Source organism: Triturus cristatus, chromosome 5_1, assembly GCF_964204655.1.
Source record: "Triturus cristatus chromosome 5_1, aTriCri1.1, whole genome shotgun sequence".
NCBI lineage: Eukaryota > Metazoa > Chordata > Amphibia > Caudata > Salamandridae > Triturus > Triturus cristatus.
In genome coordinates, this window is record NC_140587.1 from 123,398,754 (window position 1) to 123,425,552 (window position 26,799).

General features: G+C 47.5%; 1 protein-coding gene across 1 annotated transcript in view; it reads left to right on the forward strand.

Annotated features, from left to right (window-relative positions):
* Positions 1-26,799, forward strand: part of LOC146830354 (ly6/PLAUR domain-containing protein 2-like) — a 298,792-nt gene that overhangs the window by 168,268 nt on the left and 103,725 nt on the right. The window contains exon 2 of the mRNA XM_085604038.1: positions 9,245-9,364. Within this exon, the coding sequence (XP_085460164.1) occupies positions 9,245-9,364 (120 nt within the window). The remainder of the gene's footprint in view (positions 1-9,244; positions 9,365-26,799) is intronic.

The window sequence follows — 26,799 nt, forward strand, 5'->3', positions numbered from 1 at the left end:
GAATTGCCTTAGCACCCCAACACTGCGCCTCGGCCCTTTTTGCGAATAGAGTAGATACTGCAACAATTCGCTTATTGCAGGGTTTAAGGTGTTTAACATAACCCAGCAAGCATATTTTAGGAGTGCAGTGCACAGGTTCCAGCACTATATCAGTAAGCATATTCACCACAGCAGTCCAGAAAGCAAATACACCCGCACACAGCCATGCCACGTGTAAGAAGTCTGCATCTGCAATTCCACAGTGCACACAGTTAGCAGGTTTCTCGCAGACCATACCTATGTAGTTGTGAAGGGGAGTAGTACAATTGATGCAAGAATTTGAAGTGAATAATTCTGAGATTGAACTTAGCTGTGAGACGACCAGTGAGTTGGCAGCACGCCGTCCAAACCTCTGGCGCAAGAGTAATACCCAGCTCTGCCTGCCAGCGTATACAAGAGGGGTGAACGCACTGTTCCCCCTCGCGCAAGGAAGCATTATAGAGTTTAGTGGTTAACCCCTTATGCCCCTCTCCCGACAGCATTGCCTGCAATGCCCATAGAGTTGTGGGCTCCATATGGTACTCTTGATACGCTGCGCGAATAGCCTGTCGGACTCGGACGTATGTAAAGCCAAACATAAAGCCAGGATCTGTGCATGCTGAGCCTCCTGCAATCTTTTAAATTGACCATTCTTGTAAAGATCACCCAGCCGAGAGATACCCGCTTTAGCCCTCTCTCGTAGGGCCGGCGTCTCTTGTGACACAGAGATATCAGGGTGTGAAGCTAGGGTCAGCAATGGAGCGTATAAATAGGATAGTTGTGCCCGTGTTGCAAGCATTCTCCATGCCCACACCGTACACAGTGCAGGATTTATTTCAGTCCGTGGGCCACCTGATCCCCCTGACAGGGTTGCCGCCTGCAGTGGCACTGGAAGGACAGCATCAGATTCGATAGACACGTGAGGCTGAAAGCGCTGGGGGAAATGCCAATAATGCGCGAATTGCGCCTGCGCGCACAAGTAGTATAGTCGAAGGTCAGGAGCCTCAAAGCCACCCCAATCAAAGGGCTGAACCAAAAGGTCCCACCGGCATCGGGGTTTCTTACGGCCCCATGCAAACATCAGCAGTGACGATTGCAGAGTTCGGAACATTGCCACATTACATTTTATAGGAATATTTACAAAGAAATAAAGCAATTTAGGAAGAAAGGCCATTTTCACAACTGCTATCTTGTCTGCCAATGAAAGGGGCAATTGCGCCCATCGCTCAGCCAGTTCCATGATGCGCGTAACCGCATGGCCATAGTTCTCAGTGACAACAATATTGTGATCCCTGTGAATCCATACCCCAAGATATTTCACGGGATCAGACGTCCAGGTCAGTGGATATTCCAACTCCACCGCTTTCGTGTGTGCCGTGATGGGAAATACCACAGATTTTGACCAGTTGATCCCAAGGCCTGAGAATCTTTCAAACCTTACATACTCCCTGAGAAGTGCAGGCAGGTACATAGTGGGTTGACGGACATATAGCATCATGTCATCTGCATAGAGGGAGACGATCAGTGGTCGCTGCCTGAACCGCAGAGCAGCTGCAGCGTGCTTTTGATGTAATTTGCAGGCAAGGGCCTCCAAGGCAAGTGAAAAGAGCATAGGTGACAGGGGGCACCCCTGCCGCGTGCCTCTCTCAATATGGAACAATGATGACACCCACCCATTGACCCTAACCCGGGCTACCGGACAACTGTACAGCACCCTGAGCCATTGTAAGAAGAACAGAGGTAAGCCCATCCTATTCAAAACCGTGAACCGTGAACATAAAAGGCCATTGCAGAGAGTCGAAGGCTTTTGCTGCATCAAGCAGCACAGCAACCGCTTGAAAGTCTGGTTAAAGGTGGTGTAAGGTGGAGAAGATCGTGCGCAAGTTGTGAGTCGTAGAGCGCGCTGTGACAACCCCAGACTGGTCCAGCAGAACCAGGAGAGGGACTAGTGGTTGTATCCTTGTGGCTATCATTTTTGCCAAAATCTTTGCATCAATATTAATGATCGAGAGAGGTCTATAGGACCCACACTGTTTCGGGGGCTTCTCAGATTTCAATAATGTAACAAGTAGAGCCTCCCGGAGAGAAGGTGGCAGTGTCCCCTTCTCATAGGCTTCTGCATAGACTTCTAATAGCCGAGGGGCCAGATCCGACGGGTAAGCTTTATAAAATTCGCTGGGCAGCCCATCCAACCCTGCGGCCTTACAGGTTGGTAGGGAAATAATGGCTTATTTAACGTCCTCTTCTACAAACGGTTGTACAAAGTATTTGCGGTGAGAATTAGATAGCTACACTAGGACAACATCGTCCAGGTATGCATCAATCTCTGCAGTTGGCGGAGAAGCCCTGGAAGCAATTAGACGGGTGGAGAACTGTAAAACGGTATCGCAGAGCTCCGTTGTCGAGTGGCGGGCTACCCCGTCTTCGTCAATGAGTTCTGTTATATTTTCCTGGCTGTGCGGCTCTGCCAGCTTTTGCACAAGAGAACAACCAGGGCGGCCTCCCTCACCATAGTACCATGCTATTTTCCTTCGGGAGCAGTGCAATAGCTCTTGGTCTACAGTCTCATTGTGTTCCGTGACAAGTTCGCCTATGGCAGCTAGTTTAGCGGTGGAGGGATCAGATTCATATTCACGTTCGAGTTGAAAGATATCGGATACTAGTTTTTTTATCCTCTGTCGAATATCGCGCAGCACTCCGGATTGGACCCCTATGTAAGATCTCCTGATGATAACCTTGAACGCTCCCCATAGCACTCCTGCGCTATCCACTGACCCCTCATTCTCTCTAAAAACGTTTTTAATCGCCTCAGCAATAGTCTGCCTGAATACCAGGTCGTTAAGTTCTGAGGGTTGATGTCTCCATGCAAAGGGTGGTCTCTCACAGGTAGGAATTTGCAATTCAAGGAGTACAAGGAAGTGGTCAGACAGAGTGTGTGCTTCGTGCTTCACCGCAACTACCCAAGTACAAACCATCTCCGAAACAAGCCAAAAGTCTATACGGGACCAGGACCCATGTACAGAAGAAACAAATGTTCTCTCCCGGCCAGCGGGGTGACGGCTGCGCCAAATGTCATGTAGGTGCCCTGCATCTAATAACCCCATTAGTACGTCCGCCGCCTGTTTAGGCCGCATCTCACTACTGCCAGCCCTGTCCATTGCAGCATCCAAGTAAACGTTAAAATCGCACCCCCTAATAATTGCCGCTGGAGGAAATGTAGATATTCTACACCACACATCTGAATAGAAAGAGGGGTAATCTACATTTGGGCCATATACATTCACAAGCAACACACTCTTGCCACCCAGCTGCCCATGCAGAATCACTACTCATCCACAGTCATCCGTTTCAGAGCGAACCACAGTAAAAGGAACTCCCCTCTTCACCAGAGCCCAAAAGAAACTAGAGTTGGTAGAGTAAGATGACCCAGCTCTGGCACCTACCCAGCGTGCACCCACTTTGTTTGCTGAATCTGTCGTTAAATGCGTCTCCTGCAGTAAGGCTATTTGCACTCCCATGCGATCCAGGTAAGCAAACACCGATCTTATCTTTTTAGGTGTGTTAAGTCCGCATACATTCCAAGTAAGGAACTTAACTGTACTATTCATAATTTAAATCCAACCATTACTGAGCACATGTGGAATATAACAGGCAATGTTCACCCGAAGTGCCATTACACACCCAAACGGAGGATGTCCAATCTAGTGTCATCTTCATTCTGCCTACCCCGAAACAACCCCCCAGCACCCCATCCACTCCAGCAACCCCAACATGCCAAAGTCATCCCAATACCCTACCAACTCCCCCAACATACCAAAAAAAAAAGATAAGCATTTGGGGTACACCCAGTTACAGGGGCACAGAGTGCTACTGACCTCCTACAGTGTTGAAGATGGCGAGCAGGTCTAATTTGCGCTAGCATAATAATACGTCCATATCCTAATACATATTATAACAAAGTGCAACAGCCCCCTGGGCAGTGAGACATCTCCGTGAAAGCATAGTTCACAAAGACTCAACTGAATCCGTAACAAGAGTACTCAGTAGTGAACAACCAACCTGAAGAGAAGAAACCATTGTGATGTAAACACAATATCATAAAAAATTCAGGTCGCTTATGGCATCTCAACTAGCAGTCAGTGCATACACCCTATTTGGGGATTTCTGCATGCCTCTTAACAGCACCTAGGGAAGTTCAATTTAATATACAATACAACAGGATCAGTCCGAGATGCTATACGTGGAGGTAAAATGATAGCAAACTTGTGCTTCCCACTGCTACTCCTCCTTTTCTGGTGTAGTACTGGCCTCGCGTCTCCAGCGCTTCAACTGTTTGGCATGCTCCAGAGCCGCTTTTGGAGATGAAAATATTTTACAATCCCCGTCCACACCTATACGTAAGCGGGCAGGATACAGCATCGCATATGGGACCCCTTCCATTTGCAGAAAGTTTTTCACAGTGCCAAATTCTTGTCTGGCCACCTGAACAGCCACCGTGAAGACAGGGAAGAAGGCCAGTGTATTGCCTTGGTGAATTATAGTGCCCTTTTCTCTTGCCATCCTCAATATGGTGTCCTGGTCCCTATAATTCAAAAGTTTGGCTATGATTGGGCGGGGCAGAGCCCCCGGCACTGGCCTGGTGGCAAGAGATCGGTGGGCACGCTCCACAATGAATATGTTAGGGAGTTGATCAGCACCAAAAAGATCTGAAATGAGGTTTTCTATGTAGGTCTCCATTTTTCCCACAGTGGTGAACTCCAGCAGCCCATTAATTCTGATGTTATTGCACCGGGACCGCGCCTCCAAATTCCTCATTTTTGGCCTGGATGAGGGCTAGTACTTTCTCCATATTGAGTGTCTTTTCAGAAACTGTACACAGGCCATCCTCCATAGCCGACACCCTCTGCTCCACCTCCCCCAGGCGAGCATTTTGTTTTTCTGACTGGGAGGACATGTGGTCAAGTCGGTGGTTGACCGCAGCCATTGTACCCTCATTGGACTGTAGACTGCGCTGCATGGCCAGCAACGTGGATTCCAGCGTGGGGGGCCATCAGCCTGGGCATCCACCTTCGAATCAGATGCAGCCTTTTGCAGAGTTTTGGATGGTTTGCGTGGCTCAAGGTTAAGGCGTGGCTGCGCCTTATCTGTCCACCCCATGGCCCCTTCTGTTGAAGACACCACCAGTGGCTCCCAGTCTCAGGATGTTACAACCCACTGTCAAAGCTCGTCCGCTCCCCACAATCAGCTATATGCTGCCAAGTTGTGACCAGTGTAGGCCCTGACACACGCAATCATGCACTCCTCGTTATTGTACACCACTCAGTGCAAGCAGTCACACTTTCTCTGATGTTGGCAGTCTATTGCGGGTAAGGAGCACTACACCTGTTGTAGTTTCAGCAATGCTCTGTCAGTTGCAGTATAACACCCGGGAGCGCAATTAGCCATTAATCACCGAGGAGTCGGTACCAGCCCAGCCGGAAAAGTCTTTCGCTTGCACCTGCCACCTCCCAGCGAAATCCAGGCCTCTGTATGCCGCACCCCGCACTGGCCACAGCTCGCAGACTGCGGCCCCAACCTAGGCCCAAGCCATACTCCGCAGCTAAAACCTGGGCTGAGACGCGCCCCCACTCACCGCAGCCAGCAGGCGCCAGCAACTTCCGGCAGCGACAGTAGATCTCCGCAAATAGGGGGGGGTCTCCAGTTCACCCGGGACCCGCCACTCACACTCCGTCTGGGTCCAGCAGCCGCCTCAGTGCTCGCCGATCAACCTTTCGCGCTCCTCCACCAAAACTGGCGGTCTCGCAACCGTACAATACAGCAGGGGATCTCTGAGCTGTCTGCTCCAGGCGCGCGAGGCTCCGCACCACAGGATAGGTAAGGTGCACCGTTACAGCTTCGCGGCAGCCGCCATTTTCTCTGCCGCTCCATCAGATTTGTGCAGACCTCAAAAACACTCATGCAGTGAGTGTTCAGGGCGCCAGTTGTTCCCAGTGTGTGCTGCAGGGGCTTACAGCACCATACATGTGTCCGAAGGACTCAGATGCAGATTATTTTAGGCGGATAATGGACGGATTACAGCTTGGCCAGGCAGGGCCTCACACAGGTGCGGCCATCTTGCCGTGCACCCTCTAGCACCCAGCCCAATGCCTGGCATCTTAAGGACGCCAAACTCATTGGCAATCTTGCCCAAGCCACAACTTGGTTGATTCTAACTTGACTTTATGGGAGGCCTACAAAGCCGTCATCCGGGGTTGAGTGCACTCCTTGATAGTGGGACGGAAAAGAGACAGACAGGCATAACACCTGGCACTGGATAATGAAATGATGGCCTTTGAGCGTATGGGGCACCATGAGGCAAACAAGGAGAGCTTACATGCCCTCTGCCTCAAATAGAAGGAATATAGGGACCTGCTGGAAGACAGGGCAAGGGTCTCACTCACTCTATCTCAACAACGCCTTATTGAAGTGGGCAATAAAACAGGTAAGCTACTGGTATGGCTGGAGAAGGGAGATCAAATAAGGGGATGGGTCTCACACATCAACACTGACTTGGGCGACACCATCTCTAACCCCGAGGGTATAGCTGATGCATTTGCACAATACTAGGCATACTTTTATTCTCCCAAAATGAGCTGGTCACCCTCAGATATTGGGGATTTCCTGAGGGACATCAAACTTCCTAGTCTAACAGAAGAAGACTGAACTTTCTTCGAGGCGAACATAGATTCACAGGAAGTCAGCCAAGCGTTGAGATCACTGTGCTCGGACAAGGCAATGGGACCTAATGGCCTCCCTATCGAACTATATAAATGCCTCACCTCCAAGGTGACACCTCAAATACTTAAAATGTGGAGGGAGGCACGAAGGGTGGGTGTGGTACTTGAGGGCCAGCACCTTGCGTCGTAATAAATAAGACCGGGAAATCCCCAGAGTGATGCAGCTCGTATTGTCTAATTTTCCTCCTCAATGTTAAAATTAATGTCCTTGCCAAGCTTTTGGCCAATAGACTGGGACAGGTGATCACCTCACTGGCCCACTCAGATCAATCGGGCTTCATACCAAAGGGACATGCCTAAATCTGCGCAGGCTGTATTGGATTATGGAAGGTTCACGAAACGAGGATGTATCCACAATGGTATTATCTATGGATGACTTGATGGAATTCGACACTCTGGAATGGACCTACAAGTTCGGAGTGCACGAACGACTAGGATCTGGTCCCAACTTTACAGACCGATCTCTGTCTTCGGGGCTGTGGTGAAAGAGGCACATTCTTCCATAATGTATAGTCATGTCTGGTTGTGCAAACCTTTTGGATAGAACTACAGAGGATTATGGGGGAGGTCACAGGGGTGGCACCCCAGACACAGCAAAAATATGTCTTCTGGATATATGGGGAGACGACCCACAACCAAGATATAATAAGTTGTGGCTTTCATTGGGTCTTGTGGTCACCAAACAAAACATTGCACCTTTATGGGGTGCTGGAGAAGCCCCCACGCTGGTGGAGTGGGAACCGGACATGGATTGGTGTATGACAAATGAAATGTCAAATCATCTGGGGTGGGGTTGTCCACGCAAATGGGAGCGGGTCTGGGACAGATGGCGCTCCCACAGAGGCATGAACACTGACCCCACTCGGACCATGAGGGTCATGATCAGGTCTCCCTCTAGCATTGGGAAAAAGTAATATAGGGCATGGGCTTCACTCAATTTCTTCCTGCTATGATACTGTACATATCCCACTTGTAAGTGGTTCCCACCAAGAAATGGTGCACAGAAATGCTATTTGATGTACTGCTGATGAATTCTTTCTTGTTTTTTAGAATGTAATCAAAAAATTTGAAAGGAAGAATGGCTCCACGAGCTTGATCCGAAGTGACCCCTCAGTTTTTACATTAATCGGACCAGAGACCCCTGTTTGGATGATCACCTGTTTCTGGGTTCCACTGGTTCAAAAAAGGGGAAAGCAGTGTAAAACATAATTATCTCTCCATTGATTGTTCGATGCATTAGGCTCTGCTATGGGCTAGCTTGGACACAGCCCCCAGAAGGTCTGCATGTGTTGTGTGATTGAACCCCGCATGCATTTCCCACACATGTTTTTAAACTTTATTCTAGCACCCAACTGCAATGTTACCACGTGTTCCTTTACAACTCACGTCTTTATGACTTGCCCTATGGGGATGATGAACTTTGGAATAGAGTAAATGACTATTGCAACTCCATTGAGTGCATCAGTGGACAAGATGGCGGACTTTAACCCAAACAACGCACCCCCGAAAGGAAGTAATTGTAATGACTTCCGTGGTAAAGGAACATGTGGTAGCATCGCAGTCTGGGTATGGGCTCACACAATACGTTAGGACGATTCCAAGCTTGCGTTCTACACACTGCCATACTTTGGTTTCTATGGGCTCCATATATTAGGTTAGATAGAGTCTCTACCAGAAAAGAAGCTACTGAAGGTAAGTAACTTGTTTTTCGTTGCAATATAAATGCTACATCCATTTAGTAAAAGTTCTGGATGTAGTACCACAATTGCCTTTCAAAGACACCGTGAGTCATGTTGAAAATATACCTAAATATACAGTTTGGCCACCACTTTTCCCAACCATAGATGTTATTGCCTGCAGGGCATTGTAGTTCATTGTAAAGGCACTGTCGCACTGCATTCCCCAAATAAGCCAAGTCTCACTCCAGCCCGCTTACACTCTGCAAGTACTTCCAGCCTTTCCTTCCCTGAGATGTACTCAGTGTGAGCAAGTCTAGAGTATCGCTTTCCCAAACTCATTGCATCTTAAGTGATGGGACATTCATCTATCCCTGCTTCCAGACACCAGATTGGCTGAATTCCCTTGTGCTTTACTTGAATTTGCAGCCAATCTGATTGAGCATACTGCAACAAACAGAATGACGATACAGTTTTAGATGACATTGGTTGCTGGGAGGACAATCAGCTGTGGTGTTGAATGGGGCTATGGGTAACTATGTACAGCATTTCCTGCAGTGTGGAATCACTTAATTTCCCTTCACTGCCTAATGGCATGGAGAAATTGGCAGGTTCAACTCATTCCACACTTCCACGAATACATTCTGGCCATCCCTAAACCCACGCACACCTCACTGTAGGCCTATTTCTAACATATTACCAGTAAAGCATAGGAGCTAACATGACATACATGCAGATGTCTCATACTGTGTCTGTCTCTTTCCCTTTTTTCAGCATATTCTTCTTTGCAGTGCTTGACATGCAATGATCCGGAGAGCCCCGTGGGGTGCCTAAAAGTCATCACGTGCAACAATGATGAGACCTTCTGTAAAACAGAAATCACTAATTCAAAAGGTAACGACAAATAGAAATGTATGTGCTTTTCATGATTGCAGACAAGCATCAACAGATGTTAATTTGTCTGAATGTTTTGGTGTAGCAGAAAAGAAATCACATATACTTTGATCCCCACAGTATCATCAAAAGGTTGACCCTTGTTAGCTTCTAGTCTGCTGCTGAGCTAAGGAAGAATGACAAAGCACACCTATGTGGCCCATGAGAAAAAGGGTAGCAAAGGAAGTGCCTGGCCACAACATGGGTACCAAACGAGAAGCTAATGTTTACACGTTACCTCCAGCTACCTCTAACCGACGTCTATGGATGTATTTTTTTCAGGAATGCAAAATGCTGCCTCCTGACCAGAGTCAGTAAATTGTCAAAGATCTCCCAACCCTAGATCTTAAGTCTAAAGCTTGTACCAGAACCCAGTATACTTTCAGTGGGTGACTGCCATGCCTAGTGTGGAAAGTCAGATTCTACACCATGACACCCTCATGTTTTTTAGCTTTTGGACTCGTGGTTTTCGGCCCTTTGCTGTCACATGGGACCCCTCATGGATTGTCACCTACTGTAATGCTCTGCAGAAAATGGTTTTCAGCTGTGTCCTTCAGTGCTCACCTTTTAAAATAAGGTCTTCTGCTGTAGAGCTGGGGTAAGGGGGTCTGAGCAAGTTGCATCTAAACACATATTATTAGACTATAAGAGCAATATTTTCTCTGGTTCAGGCTCTTATCTGCATTAACCCCTTCGCCGCGGCAGGAATTCCGCCGCGGCGCTGGGGGGGGTTTGGGGGCAGCGCGGTGGCGCTGTGCTTGTGACGGAACCGCTCCGTCACGAGCCACGGTTGAGCTGTGCTCATGACGGAGTGGTTCCGTCACGTCTCCGCCCACTGCGCTAATCGCCCGCACAGGCGGGGAATTAGAGCCGCGTGGGCGGAGCGGCGGCCAACGGCCGCAGCATGATGGACCCACTCCGTCATGAGCACAGCGCAACCGTGGCTCATGACGGAGTAGTTCCGTCATGAGCGGGGAAGGGGTTAAGGAAGTACAGTGGAATATTAGACCCAGACTAAATTGTTATGATTTATTTGGAGATCAAGAATGACTGCACTGTTTCACTTGGGTGTATTGTAACTGTGCACAAGATGTGTCAATTGTGTTTTTACTGTATCTTAAAAAGTCAGAGTTTGCACCTTGTATGCAAAATAGGTTTCTGGAATCCAACTATGAGGTCAGTTTTGGCATTTTTAGATTCCCCTATACATTTTATAATTAGCTATATGTCTGAGTCAGCACCTAATGAGATTGTGTTTCGAGTTACTGTTTGGGAGTTAATTGCTCTTCTGCACCAGCAGGCCGAGCAAAGACCCCTGACCAACCCAGACAGTAGCCTATAATGAGAAAGTCGGTAGTAATTTCCAGATAGAAATACTAAGCAGTGAAGGGATGACATTGTGCCTCTTGGTTGGGTGGCTATCCCACCAACCATAGGAAACTCCACCCTACTTGTTAGGTTGAGCCTAAAGTCAGCGCACATGCACTGCACTAGGGGAGACTTGTTGTACTGGAGTATGTAATGGAAGCTCCGCCCACTCTTTGGCCATATTTGCCATTGGCTTGTGTCAGTGTCCTTCATAAATGCTGGCGTCTGATTTGTAAACAGGCTTTTGTATCACCTTGTCTCCATTTGTACCCTCCCAATGCGACTGGACCTTTTACTTGTGTCCTTTCGATATTGCCTGCATTAGCCCTTCTGTGGCAAACTCTTTGCCTGATAAAATGTAAAGAGCACTGGCGGGATGCCAGCTTTAGCAATGGTGGCCATATTTGCAGCATGCCCTGCGTGCTTTTTCTTTAGCCTGTTGGCGTTGGCTTAACTTTTAAATATCACCCCCGCAGGGACGCCGCCCGACACGTGCCCTGTGTTGATTACAGAAATCTCTGCATGCTTACTCCATTATTCCCTCCTCCTTCCCTCCCCCATCCATGCCCTTCGCGTACCTTGTGTTTTTAGGTCTCGCTGATGCCAGCGCATGCGCTGGCTCGGAGAGACATTTTATAGTTGGGATTTTTAAAGTGCTGCCTGTGGCCTAAAGCTTGAGTGCACGTGAGCGTGCACGCGCGCAGCCGCCAATCATTGCTGCGCGCGCACCACTCACTTGCACTTAAGCTTTAGGCCACAGGCAGTGCGCTCTCGCCGTCCGTTAACCATCCGTTTAGCGTCCATCTTTAATTTTCATTTTTTTTCCAATGTGAAACTAAAGCATTCCCACTGAGGACGAAAATTGAAAAAGTACATAAATATGTTTACAAGTTAGTTCATTTTTTCAATTAAGAAAAAACACTATCAAAATTCAAGAAGATATTATTCAGCAGGTCCGCTTTCTCCTCCACTCCATTCACAACTGTGTCTTTGTAAGATGGCCGCCCTGTTTAGCCTTAACCAGCTTCGAAAGGCTTCTATCCTTTTTAGTCCTTCTTCTACGACGGAGCACTGATCGAGGGTCCTAGTGTCACACGCCCACATAGTCCCCTTAGAATTTTGGCCTCTCGCTTTCCGTTCCGTGGCCCGGCTTGTTCAATTTTTACTCTGCTGTTTATCGTGGATTGGGGACTGGAAACGCGTGCACAACTGTGATGCTCTGTAAACAATAGAGTGGCGTGTGGCGGACTACAGGAACAGACAGTGAGTACCTGCCTTCCTCATCTCACCTATTGAATGTTCGTGCTACCACAATGGACCGTGGGTCGTACTTGCTAACGTTGTAGGTTGTCTGGAGGTCTTGTTTTAACCACTCAGCTTCAGTTTTTGAGCTATTGGCATTGTAAATGACAATGCTTTTTATTTAAGTTTTTTTTTTTTTAACATAAATAAAAGGCACTGTCATTTACAATGCTAATAGCTCAAACTCTCGTTTTTCTCTGCAGCCTGTACTTAATGCCGTCTTCGTTTTCCATGTTTTTTCTGTTAGTGGCTCTCGCGGTAGCAAAGCATGTTTTTGAGTCTCTGCTAACCCTGCTAACCCTGTCCATGATCAGAGAGACCCTCTCTGCCCCTAACCCTGCAGAACCTCTTGCCCTCCTAGGTTGGGCCACGTCTGCAGTCTCAGCAAAGAGGCCAAGGTGCAGTGCATGGGCGTGTGGCCGGCGCGGAGTGCCAGGAACCCATTCCTCAATGATGCATTCAGAGTGATGTGCGCCGGGACACTTTCCCCTGCTTCTGTACAGAGGGAGTGCACCCCTGAGGCAGGGGCTGTCATCAGTTTCTCCTCACCCTGACTGTCGATCCGCCGCTGGTTGGTGCTCTTTCCTTCTCTCCATAACCTGCACCCAATAACGGCCCTGTCTCTCTGTCTTGTATTTTCTTGCAGGCTGTGTCTCCACTCCAACCTTATCTCTTCCCGCACGCAGACTTCCTCTCTCACTCTATCAACCCAAAACTCTCTCACTCTCACATCCTAGTAACGTCTCTCTGCAAAAACAGTGCCTGTCTTTCCTCCCTCTGACTCTCCATTCAAAGCAACCTCCCTGTGCCCACACACACCACAGGCCCCTGCCTGCCCTTTCCTGCTCCTGTCCCTCCATCACATGTTTCTACTCCTCACTCTGTCTCGTCGGTTATTGCAGGCTGTCATTCTGTCCTCACTGCCCCATCACGCCCTGGCTCTGCCTTCCTCACTCAGCCCCGCTATTCATTTAATTGCATTTTTATAGCGCATAGTACCACTGACGGGGTGATGCAGGTCTTCATCCTCTTTTACCCAGTTCCTTTACTCGGTGCATTCTGTCCGTCGTTCATTGCCCCTCCATTCTCTAGAGGCCCCCTCTGCCTTTTCTCATCCTGTCCATACATTCATTGCGAGCTCTCTGCTTTCCCTACTCTTAGCTCCCTTAATTCATCACGAGACTCCCTGCTTCTTTTCCTAACTCTGATCCTCCTTTCATCTTACACTTTTATTCTCCGCTTCTCACTCGCTCCCAACTGCTCATCATAGGTTCTCTCCCCTTTCGTCATTCTGTCCCTCCTTTCACCAGAGGCTCTTTGCTTCTTACCCGGTCCTTCCCTTTATCTCAGGCTTTGCTCGTCCAGGCCACGTTTTCTCTTTGCATGGTGAGACTTGTAGTCTCAGTGTAATACCGACATGAATTATACTGCAAATAGAAAAAAGCAACTGGAGAGGTACTTGGGAAATATTACATCTCTGCATTCCCATTTTTGTAGTTTACCTATGTGTGGCATTTTACTGGCTTTGGCGGTACTCTTTGAGAGGAGAAAACAATTGTCCCCTCAGTGTGAGCTGATTATTTACTGGTAATCTTCATTACTCTATATTCCTCCTCCCAGTCATCACCTGTGAGGTATTACTTTGACATCATAACCACTTTTTTATGGTTGACCCAGCAAGAGTATAAGCTAGCACATCTCGCTGCAAGACACCTTTGTTTACAACAAGCATTGGCATAGCCAATAGGTCTCGCCTTTGGGACCTTATACGTTTTTAGCCAGGCAGCACATTATCTATTACATTAGCCATTTAAGATATTAAATTTGGGGGTAAATCAATGGCGGGAGACAGTTCATATGCTGTCAAAAAAAGCCATCAAATAAATGAATATGCAAGCACATTAGTAATAATGATTGTTTTTTCAGAAATTGATTGATACCTTGATTAACTGCTAAAAGGCATCGGACCAGGTGTTTGCTATGTGTAGATTCGCTTCTGTGTTCTGTAAACCCCACACTGCATGGAAGGCACAGACATACCCATTTGGAGCAATGCTGTATTCGAGTATGGACATGAAGCTCCGCTCACTCTCCACCCATATTTGTCATTGGCTTGCGTCGTTGTCATTTGTAAATGCTGGCTTCGGATTCGTTAATAGGCTTGTTAGTCCCTCCTTAGTACCTCCTTGTCTTCATTTGTAAACTGACATGAGGGCTGGCCCTTTTACTTTGTATTTAATCTGTAAGCACTATTTTCTTTAATGAGTTTCTCCTACTGGAGGCACGACATACTTTCCTGCAGCATTCAGCACACCATGCGTGCTTTTACTTTCCAAGCAGCCCTTGAAAATGGCGGACGCTTCTTTGAAATGAAATAGGTCTCGCATTTCCAGGAGTTTTGGCTATTGGCATTGTAAATGACAATGACTTATTTATGTGTTAATTATTAAAAACAGATAAATAACAGGCCTTGTCATTCACAATGTCAATAGCTTAAACTCTCGCAAATGCGAGACCTATTGCATTGCAAATGCTTGTTAAGAGTCGGTGCCCGCCCCACTCCTCCTCCAAGGAACTTGCTTATCATAAATCACACCCTGCATTTAGGAGCATTACAGCCCGTTGTCCGTCAGTGCAGCCAGAACTCCTTTCACACACTACAGAGGCGGGACTGAGCAGAGGGCAAGGGGTTTTCAAACATGACTTCCTCTGAAGGCAGGTAGAGCTGGTGCGGAGCCAGTTACACTACACAGTGCCTGAGGTGTCTGATGTCTTTTCTACAACCCTAGTAGCCCCTTTGATGTAAACTGTGCCAAGGCCAGGCCTCCCCGAGTTAGCGCAGGCCGAGCTCTGTGGTAAACAGGATTTCCGCACCCCGGCTACGCACCATTACCTTCTGCAGTTGTAGTCTGGCTTTTCTAGGTCCATGTGGCTCGGTGACAGCTTTAAGTACCCCTTCGGATCTGAGCAGAGGGCCGAGGTGGCAGCACAAGAAAAAGAGAACATTAATGAAAACGAAAGGGCATTGCAAGCTATGGAGACATTTTTAGGTCACGCGCCTAGCGTTGCAGTGTGTTCCACTGCACGTGCAGCGAGACTTCATGTAGGGGCTTCTGAAAGCTGTCCACACGCTCGTGCATGTGGTTTAGTTATCGTTGCAGGCTATTGGGCGTTGAGTGCGTCTTTCTAACAAAGACAGCATGCAATTGGGCAAATGCGGGGGCATGTCCCGCATTTGCCCCGCCCACGGCCTATTGGTGTCTATTACCCGCACGGCCGACATCTGTTTTGCATTATCGCGCCCAGACTTGTGCGCTATAATGCAAAACAGATGTCCTGCTCCGTTACAAAATCGCTTGCGCTCTCGCGCACCCCTCGCAGCAATGCTTGTAGTGTTTTGTCTTTCTGTCATGATGACGTTGGTGCTTTCAGATCGCTTATGGCAGTGCCGTAAAATAGATATGTGGCTAGTTAGATGACCTCTCCACGAAGCAGCGCCTTTCTAAGGTGTACTTTAAGCGGACATATAGCAGGTGTTAAGTTTTCTGTGACATTCTGTTGCATTATGTTTGAATAATATCGCACGGTGCCTTCCGCTGCTCACGACCTGTTGGTGTTGATGTTACTTCATTGTTCATTCAGCGGCGGCTGATAGCTGCTCGCGGCCTCTGGATGCCGCGTGCAAAGGCGCCACGGAACAGGTTCATCATGTTCATCATGTGTATGGCTTGCCTACCACACAGCATTGGGACAAGCACGTCGGAGGCGATCTGTTGAAATTGCGTGCCTGCTAAGGACAGGACAAGACGCAAACCTTACTTTGGAGGTGGGGAGCGGAGATAGACTTTTTGCTGAAGACTTCCTTCTAATCGTTAGATCGTACTCCTTTCCTCCATTTTAAACCCTTGGATCACGTTACCGTACTCCGCTAGCTTGTAGGTGCAGAATGAATGGTGAATAGCTCACTGAGCACTCCAAGGAATAGGGCCTTTGTTCCACCAGCAGAAATGGCGGAAAATACCAACCCACCTGGCCTTCATTCAGGAAGATGATAAAACATAGCTCAGCAACCTGCAGACTCTAACATGATCTTGGACTCTCAAAAAACACCACTGACAAATCCGTCAGCATGTAGATAGATCTGCTGATTCCAGTCCACAAGCCGCACCAAGCAGCCACCATTACCTTATAGCAGCAAGGACTCCCAGAGGATTCTTCCAGGAGACCTCTGAGCTACCTGATTCTCCACACCGAGACGACTGAAAGGAACAACATGGCGTACTCTCTGTCCCATCTCACGCGGCTCTGGCTCATTAGCACGCCTGCTGTCAGCAACAGGTTCAACACTACTGTGTGACAGAATCTCACACAAGCCCTCAGACATAGAACATACTCCAAGCACACCTTCCCGCCAAACATCCGGTTCCCCTGGCGGCAGCAGTGCGCTCCACACATGTTGGATAACTGTCGCAGCCACTTGGAATTCGGTTGCCATGAAGTATTTATTTTACATAATAATCTCGCAAGGACTGTTTGCAAAGTATAATACCGAATTGTGTGCACACACAAAAATGACCTGATTTTTTTTATGCCTCTCAGTGGTATTCTGGGCATTATCCCTGGAGGATGAAAGGTGGAGTCAGCCTGCTGGGATTTGAGTTTGTGACTCTTGATGATCTTGTCACATGCACTCGCGTCGAACCGTAGCGCTACGAGGCAGACGTGGCTGACAACACATGCTGGATACTGGCATTAAAAACGCCCGCATTTCGGTGTGGGTGGGTGGGCCCACATGGAGAGGGGAAGGTATGCCCAGGTGCTGCCCTTGTCCCTTTTTTAACACCTGATCTTCGCCGAGCACTTTGCTTTTATTTGGGGGTTCAAACCAGTGGTCGAAGTGGGCAGAATCGGCAGGGCAAGGCGTGCCCCTACTTTTATTAAAACGATTCCGTTCCCCTACTTTTTCTTTTCAAAATTGTGTCCCAGGACGGCAGAATTAGCAAAGGCCTTCAGATAAGGCTCGGCTTGCTCTGCCCAGAGGAGACATAGACAATGTCTACTTCTGCTCTGCGCTGGCTGCTGCCCTCCTCCTCCCTTTTTCTTCCTCCTATTCCGTCTCTTTCTGTTTTGCTCCTCACTTACTGAAAACCGTGGCTTGAAGAAACGGTTCACAACCTTTCTTTCCTTCTTTCATGTATTTGCTTCCCTGTGAAATGGATCCCAAAAAGCAAAAAACACTCTTGCTAGAAATGCCCTTTTTCTGACATTTTTCTATTCCAATGTGCAGCCTCGGGACGGAGAGAAATAAAAGGTTCAAAATATGAAAAATAAATACATAACAAAATAAAGCAAGACAGAGTGCTTGCAAAGTGACCAGATTGATTGTATTCACACCTAAACACATTAGCGCCACTCTACAGAGTTTGCAGTGAAGCTGATGGGTGGATTGGAAAACGAAATGTGTACCACGGCTCTGTGTTTATGGATGTGGTCTTTTTAAACCATACTGTTTACGTTTTGTAAGGATATAAGCAATGGACATTGAAAGGGTCTTTTCTGAGCCCTGTAGTCATGTCCTTAACTCTTCAGGTAAAAGCACTCACTGATTTCTAAATAGTGAGTGAGAGATCGTTAAGGGAGTTGTTTCTGCTTACATTTCACATGCTTTACTTAATCTTGCATTCCATATGAGTGTTTGCTTTTTCTGGGATGTTGTTACTTTTATTTAGGCAGCATATTACTCTTTTCAAGTGCATAATTTGAATTGATCCACATCCAAGTGTTTATAGCGGGCACAATTAGGTTGCAGCTGAAGGCGGTGCAAGTTTCTCTCAGTGGGGCAGTATGGTGTTCAGTGGGGGAGAGGATGTGGCACTATGGCCAGAGCTGCCGAATTTGGAACCGGAGAACCGGGTTCAGCCTTCATGACCAGTCCAAGAGACCACTCTCCTGAGGGAGCACATTCCCATGCTAGACCTTAGAAGGCCCCACTAGACCTTAAAAGCCCTGGTGTGTTAGCACTAGCAGGTGAACCCTGGCAGTGGCAGGTGTGGTTTAACCTTGAAGGCCTGTCCATCACAATCAATACTGATGTTCATCTCCAGTCTTGCGGGCAGGCCTACGAAGCAGCACACCCTAGAGCAACAGTGATCCAGTCACTGTGACTCTGTCACTGAGGTCACAGGAACCTTGAGCAGATTAGAGTGATGCAAACGGTGCGACCGCACCGGGCACCTATTTCGGGTGGGGGCGTAGTGCTTGCAAGTATACATCCATACTGGCGCTAGAGAGCAGGCGAATGGCCAGCAAGGGGGTCAGCAGCAGGCAGTCACAGCACTCGCAGTCCAGGCAAGGCCTGATGACCACCCACTCAGATATCTGTACCAAGGGAAGCCTGGAGGCCATACACGCTAAACACCTGAAACAAGCATTTGCAATGCAATAGGTCTCGCATTTGCGAGAGTTTATGCTATTGGCATTGTAAATGACAATGCCTTTTATTTATTTGTTTGAAAAATCAACACATTAATAAAAGGCATTGTAATCTACAATGCCAATAGCTCAAACTCTAGTAAATGCGAGACCTATTGCATTGCAAATGCTTGTTTTATTTTTCTTTACGGCAGCCCTGGCACTCCACAACACACACACTCTTTTCAGACAGCGCTCCTGCAGCTGCACAACACCGCCTTCATTTTAGTCTGGGATCACTATTTACTTAGTTGACTTTCTCTTACTGCAGGCATGTGTTTGAATGTAAGCAAAGCATGTCGTGCCTGCAGTAAGCAGCTGAGACAATGGCTGCCGGCATTCCAGTGCCATAGGTCTTGCATTTAAATGTCAGACCAATCGCATTGCAAATATGTTTTTTTTACAGATGTGCGACCTGACGGACAGGGGAGACGGTGTAATTTGCCCAAGATCACACATCGTTATAAATCCTGGTTTCTCTGTGCTCCCACGGCACACTATGTATGCTGCTATAAGGGCTCTCCTGTTGGATTTCCAGCCAAGGACTTGTTTTAATAGTTCCTTATTTGCCTATTCCTGGGCCTCCTGGCATGCTAGACCCAAGTAGGCTAGTGAGGTAACTGAGGCATCAAGAGACGCGCAGCTCAAGAGTCACGTGATGCAGGGTAAGTACCTCCCAATCCACTGCAATCACAAGACAATATTACACAGCGGGCCGACTCGTGACCCTTGGCGCTACCACTTTCCTCGTCGTCCGCCACAGTGTGACCCACGGTGCCCCTCACTCCTCTTCATAAGCATCGTGGCCCGCTGTGGCCATTTCAACGGCGTTGTGCAAAGCACGCCTGTTGGTTTTCGGGCACGCCACATAATTGTGCGGCAGCCCATTTGCGTCCCGAGGCGTCTTGGGACATTACACTCACCTGGTGTGGACGTCTGGGGATCCCCCTTCCTTGGGGGCCATATTGTTGCTCTTCTTTTCACCTTGCTTCCAGAGGGCAATGGGGAGAGTTACTTACCTTCCTAAAATGGCGATCTTTCTGTAATGCACTTCATTCCTTTCCCTATCCAAGATGTCGACACCTCTCTTTTCCTGTTTTTCAATGTTCCTGTATGGCACTTCCTGTTCCTGTACGTCACTTCCTGTTCCTGTCTGTAACTTCCTGTTTTTTCTGTATATAGGGATAGGAACCTTTCCTTCCTGGCGTTGCAACACTCCTTGTTCCTGCTGGTATGCCCTCGCTCCTGTTCATTCCGTGGCTCCTCTTCTGGTGATTCCTTCCTTCCGTTGGCGCTTCTTTTTCCCTTGCGCCTTATGCTCCAGCTTGTCTTCCAGTCTTCTCCTGGTTCCTTTTCGGCTCCTGGTCTTCCAGTGTTTCCTGGCTCCTTGTCTTCTCCTTCATTCCTGGAGTCTCATCATCAACATCAGAGGTTTTTCCCTCCAGGGTTTTCCTCTTAGGACCCCTTCTGGAGTGCACTGGCTGCTTAGGCTTTCATTGTCGGCAGCACCATGGCTTCCGGAAGGAGTAGCACCTATCTTGGCCAAACCATGACTTACAAGAACCGAAGCCGGGAAAGGTCCCAACGCCTCAAGACTGGTAAGAAAGACCCTAAAACCGACAGACGGTTGATACAATGGAGCAGTCTGGCTGACGATGTTCGAACATCCTCCATAACTGTCCGTCTCCTGATCTTCTCCTTCCTACTCTTGCCCGGGTTCGGATTTCCTGTGGACTCTAATCGTCCCCTGATTTTATCTTTTCTCTACCCTCGATGGAACTTAACAGTCCATTTTTCTTGCTTCTTGGTTACTTCTCACAGGCCCCCAGGCATCTCCTGGTGCTGTTTTCAGTTCTGAACTAACACGTGTGCTCAGCAAAAAGCAAAGACATCTCCCCCCACAAGTACCAGCAGTCCCTGACAGCTACAGAGACCTGTTCTGTGACTCTGAGTTTCTCCGCTGGACTCTGAAAGTTGTAATGCTACTGAACGAGTAAAAAACACACACAGCTACTGCTGTCTGTTATGGAAGACTGCCAAAACGGCGTTTATGACAGCCCTGGACTTGCACCTCTGCATTTTCTAAACTGGGCTTTCAGTTTCACTTTCAGCAATGCGTACGGGCTTCAAACTCAACAGCTGAACCTACAAAACATGTGCGTAATAACTATCAGCCAGCATATTACTCTTGTCTCCCTTCCCTCATGACCTATTTCCTATTTTCTGGTTATCCAGTGCTGCGAGGCCATGGAAATGGCAACAGCGATATGTAAATATCAACACTCCACTGCATACAAAACAAGCATTTGCAATGCAATAGGTCTCACATTTGCGAGAGTTTGAACTAATGGCAATGTAAATGACAATGGCTTTTATTTATCTGTTTCGATGATTAACACATAAATAAAAAGCATTGTCATTTACAATGCCAACACCTTAAACTCTTGCAAATGCGAGACCTATTGCATTGCAAATGTCCTGCTAGAGGCTCTGAAAGACAAGAAGGAAGCTGCATCCCAGTCAGGAGCCTGGAGACTCCGAGATGTACTCTGGACTTTGTGGATTTTCTCCAGGACTAGTCACACCAGATCCAGGATTCTCTATTGTGCCTATTTGAGGGCGGAATTGCTAGAAGCCGTGGAAGATGACAGCAAATCTGTAAGCATACTCCTGGTGCATATTCATGTTGGTTGATCTCACCACAAGGATGAAAGCTCAACAAACTTTATAAGAAACGGTCCAGTGGTGATCGAAATATCTTGCTTAGAAAGGACACCTTGTACAAAGTAGTTAGAGCCATGCCCCAGGTGCCCAAGAGCTGGTCACACAATATTCTTAGGGGAGCCTGTTTGTGGCACGACCCCCTTAAGAAATCTTGGTGTGAGCACATGCATTATTAAGCAGGACCCCCTTCAAGGGAGATGGGGGGAAGTGGAGAATGTTGTAATTTACCCCATTGTAGCACCTGGGCCTCCCCATTGTGGCCTTATGAAAATAGGGATCTCTGGCTTTAGGAACACCAGCTGTGCTCCTCTACTGCTGTCTACACCCAAAAGCAAAAAGAACAATTAATGGACAGAATGCAGAACAATATCATACATTCACCCCAGTACAAATATCTGGACCTAAATACATCGTGTTTTTGCTCACCATGCCATTCCAGCCTGGACCCAGCCATATGCGAATCAGTCTTGGCCCTGGGCCCAATGGGAACAATCCAGCCCAAACTGCCAGGCCAGGTCCTCCCTGGACTGGAAACTAGCATCCTAGGGCCGGTTTCGGGCTTTCAGCCCTCATCAGCCAGGATAGCTTGACGCCAGTGGCATGGTGAGCACGGGACACACGTTTAGGCATACCAGTCCCATTCGGGGTGACAAATGCAAATCAGTCTTGACCCTGCGCCTAATGGGAACAGTCCAGCCCGAACTGCCAGGCCAGGTCCTCTCTGGACTGGAAACAAGCATCCTAGGACCGGTTAACGGCTTTCAGTCCTCATCCGCCAGGATAATTGACTCCAGTGGCATGGAATCAAGCTAGCCTACCTGATGAAGGGTGATGTCCTGAAACCCGTCCCAGGATGCTTGTATCCGGTCCAGGGAGGACCTGGCTTGACAGTTCAGGCAGAACTGTTTAAACAAGGAACAGGGTCAAGACTGAGTTGCATATGGCTTGGTCCAACCTGGGGCGGTGTGGTGAGCAAAAGAACGATGGATTTAACCCAGATCCTTGTGACTGAGGGTGAATATTTGTACTGTCCAGCATTCTATCCATCAATTGTTTCTTTTGCATATGTCACCCTAAGTGGAAAGGGTATGCCCAGACGTGGGTCTCATGCTCACTCCACCACTAGAATCAAGCTAGCCTGGCTGATGAAGAGTGATGCCCTGAAACCGGTCCCAGGATGCTTGTTTCCGGTCCATGGAGGACCTGCCTTGGCAGTTCGTGCAGGACTGGTCCCACAAGGAACAGGGTCAAGACTGATTTGCATATGGCTGGGTCCAAACTGGAGTGGTGTGGTGAGCAAAAGAACGATGGATTTAACCCAGATCCTTGTGACTGGGGGTGAATGTTTGCATTGTCCAGAATTCCATCCAGCAATTGTTTCTTTAGCATATGTCTACACCCAAGAGACAGAGAAGCAGGAGAAAGAGGAGCAGCAGCATTCCCCATGTGCAACCAGAAATGTTAAGTAAACTAAGACCCACATATATCAAACTTTGTGCATGCACTCACATGACAAAATGCCCATGGGGGCATTTAAAATATTAAGCAAATTGGCACTCTCTTCTGTGTACCTTTGATTCCTTTGAAAACCCATATAAACCTTTTGTTAGTCTAACAGCAATAGGAGTGCAAGGGCCCAGAAGCAGAAGGGCAATAGTTTCAACCTATTCATTAAAATGAGATTTTGTGAAGTGCCATTGGGTGTGTGACACATATGGCTGATAGGCTACCCGTGAAGGAAATGTGTACCTCATAAACAACGGGGCCTCCTGGTTATTGGGAAAAGCTAATGTCAAAGGAAATAGGCTTGATTTATATCTGGTGAAAACTGAATGTTAAAGGCAATAGGCTTATGATTCCAAATGCAACATATATTCACAATGGCTGCAGCCCATGCTACAGTGAGGTCTAACCTGAGAAGCCAGTGGCATGCTTTTTTAAAAGATGAAGATTTTTTTATATTCAAGCATTGGGCTTACATAGGGATGTCATTGTTTTTAGAGTTAATGATTGCTGGTGCACAAATTGTCACAGGGTACCTCACAGAGAAGAGAAACATACATGGTTTATGAGGTTATTTGGTCACGATGAATTTTATTTAGTTTACATGATTTGCTCCCTGGCTACTCTGCAAGGCCTCTTTAAGAGGGATTCTAAACTGAAATTCCACTTGAAATCTTGTAAATATTGGTAATTGTATGGATAGTATTTAGATGTGTGTGCACATTAAAGTAAAGAAAAAGCAGTAACTGAGCAAAGATGTATTGAATGGTATTTTGTGTGTTGCTGAGTTTTGATTTTCTAGCGCCTTCAATTGCCCTGAGCCAGCACAGGGGTGCTCCACTTCCCTACCCTGAGTATGAAGGGCTAAAAGGGGTACTTTGTTCTCAGTCTGAGGGTCTATGGTACAAACTGTTAAAATGGGGTGTAAGACCGCCACTGACATAACTGCAGCCAAATAACTTCCTATTGCCCTGGAGTCTACTGATACCAATTTCTTACAGTGCGTGTAGGAGAAACGGAAAGAAAAAAAGTTAAAGTTATGAGTTAATAAAACAGTTAGGGGTCGAGGTAAGAATACGGAGAAAGAAAAGGTTAGATATAGGAAAAGTAATCCCCCCAATTGAAAAAATGCCAAACAAAATCCGAGCGACTCAATGGATTACCACAGAAAAGGGTCTGAAATAAATAAGTGTGAGTAATACTCCTAATGGATCCTAACATAGATGTGCTGTCTATGGTGTTGCCCTAAGGATAAGTTGTGAATATTGTAAGCATTGAGCCTGTACATGAAAAGCCACAAGGTAGCAAATGTATGCAATATACATTTATATTTTATTACTGAAAATTACAAATAAATAGTAGACTGCCTTTTATGCTGGTCTGCAGCTACAGCTATGCCTTTAAAGTCCACGAATAGACAATTACATATGATCAGCCCTTGAGGTTCTTCAGGCTTCATAGTATCCATTGGACTTATGATAGGAAGGGTATTGAAGAACCAAAGAATTCTTCTTGTGGTCTGAGATGGAGAAGGAAGAAATTAAAGAAAGCAGAGTAGTGTGTACGGTCAAGGCTTTCACTGTGGGTAAAATGATTCCCTTTGAAGAAAACAAAAGGGTGCTTTGGAATAGAAGGCTGCATTTACCCTATGTAGAATTCTATGACATGTTGAATTCAGTACAGAGGAAATGGGAGCCTAGGGAACTGGCATATGACAGTCCTAAAAAGTTGCCTGGAAACCAGCACCTAGTGCAGCTTATACAGCATTCTTCTGGCATTACTTGTGAATCAAGATAAACAAACCCCAAATTGAGATCAAAATCACAAGACAATCAAGATGAAAGAATCCATAGAGTACAAATGGGTCTCCTCAGGATCCTAGGATCTAGTTGCCATTTTCGGGACCTCAGTTACAGAGGGTAAGTTCTAGACTGCCACAATCAGATCACACTTTTAGCTCCGTAAAAGTATCAAATAGGCAGCGTGTGCAGTATTGATATTGGAGATGCATAGATAATGTAATATGCTGAGCGTTTTGTATGCTGATACATACTTCGTTCCCTTACCTGTCACCAGCCTCAGTCTTTCTTTCCTTATGTGATTGTGTGCGCATGTGAGGCTCACACACTATCAATGGACCACGATTAACATATAAAATCCTCCTTATATCATGCCCAGAGTAATGGCCAGGTTGTATGACCAAATTGTTAAATCAAACAAACCATCCCTCATAAAACCAAGGGCAGAACTGTGAGAAGTTGGCCTGATGTATGATGTCACTAGTTATAGTGTACACCTTATATCAGTCCAAATACCCTTATGGTGATTGGTTGTAAAGTCAACCTTATAGACCAGCTATCCTAGTGGTAGCATGGACAAGAGCAGTCTTAGGCTAAACTCTGAATGGCATGTGAAGCCAGCTGTGATACCATATATAATCCCTTGAATACCAAATGAAAGGACACCACAACAGATATATATAAAATAAAGTGTATTTATTCTAAGCAAACCCTCAGCACTCTTTATGAGTTTAGAGGTAAGTACAACACAGTCTTATTAATGCATACAGTAAGTCACACAGGTAAGTAATACAGTTAGGCCCTAGGGGCCACGCAAACCATATACTAAGTAAGTGGTATAAGAACCACTGTCACGGAAATAGAATAGGCCTAGGCCTAGGGAATCGCTGGGGCTACACTACACTAGCGTTAGTTAGGAAGTGGGAGGCCCACGGGATTCGTGTGCAGAGTGGAAACACTCACGCGTAATGCGTAAAAGTCAATAGCAATGTTACAGTTTAGAAATAGATAGATTTAGGACACTTCCGGAGTAGCTAGGAAGTTGAGACTTGAAAACTAGACACTAGGATAGTCACTATCCTGATGAGCACCGGAGTACCCAAGTTACCTAGCCCACAGGCTGCGGGTGCATAGGGGTGAAGATGCGTCGTTTTCGTCGTCGACTCCTATGGATGCCTGAAGAAAGATGCTGACAGGCGGTCAGTGAAGAGTGTCCGGTGGATCCCAAGGCTGGGATCAAGAAGAGAAGAAACCTGCAAGCAGAAGGGACAGAGTCAAGGTCACTAGCCAGTGACCACGTGGAACCAGGAAGGAACCAGGCGATGTCGTGAAGAGTTGCAGGTGAAGGTGAAGCTTGTCGCTGCAGCCAGGAGGACCAGGAAGCGTCGAGGACGACCAGGACCAGGAGGCGAGCTGTCCCACGAAGGCTCTTGCTGTCGGCGGCGTCGAAGTTGGACTAGGACTCACCAAGCCTTGGCAAGCGGAACCCACGAAGAACAAAGGACTTGCTTCTGGTGCAGACCAGGAAGGTCTGGGGTGCTTCTTCTTTGCAGAGAAGCGGGAGCCAGTCTGGAGGAGCCAAACCAGCGCAGAAGATTTCAGGGTGCGTCGTCACAGAGGCCACTAGCCAGCGGGCAAGCAACCGGACAGACGCGGCAAGCAGGAAAATGCTGAAGGGCCCCACGCAGGACTCGTGGAGTGTGGGGGGCTAATCTTCGGTGCAGATGGTGCTTGGGGTTGGGGCTTCTCAATCCCCGGTGCACAACTTCGAGGGTACCTCAGAAGCTGCGCTGTAAGTTACTAGCCACTTTTCCCAGGTAGCCGGTCCCACGTCGCTCGTCGCCTCCACGGATCTCAGCTCTGCTGCAGATGTGGATGAGGGTCGGAGAAGTCTGGAAATCAAGGCTCTGGTCGGGCTCTGCAGTCGGTTCCTCGTCGAACGTTTCACAAAGCAAAGGGTAGTCACTTGATGGTGCCTGTTTGCACAGGGTAGCCACTCCTTGGCTACAAGGGAGATTCTTCAGTCTTCTTCTTTCGTCGAATGTCGAAGGTCCAGAGTTTCTGTTCAGTTTTGCAGGTTCAGGATAATCTAAAGTCTTGAGGCCCAACTCCCACTCTTATACTAATCTGGGGGGCTGGGATACCTGCTAGGTCACGCCTTATGGGTGGGACCTGGGAGGGGGTGGTTACACCCACTTCCCTTTGTCCAGTTTCGCGCCAGAGCTGGGG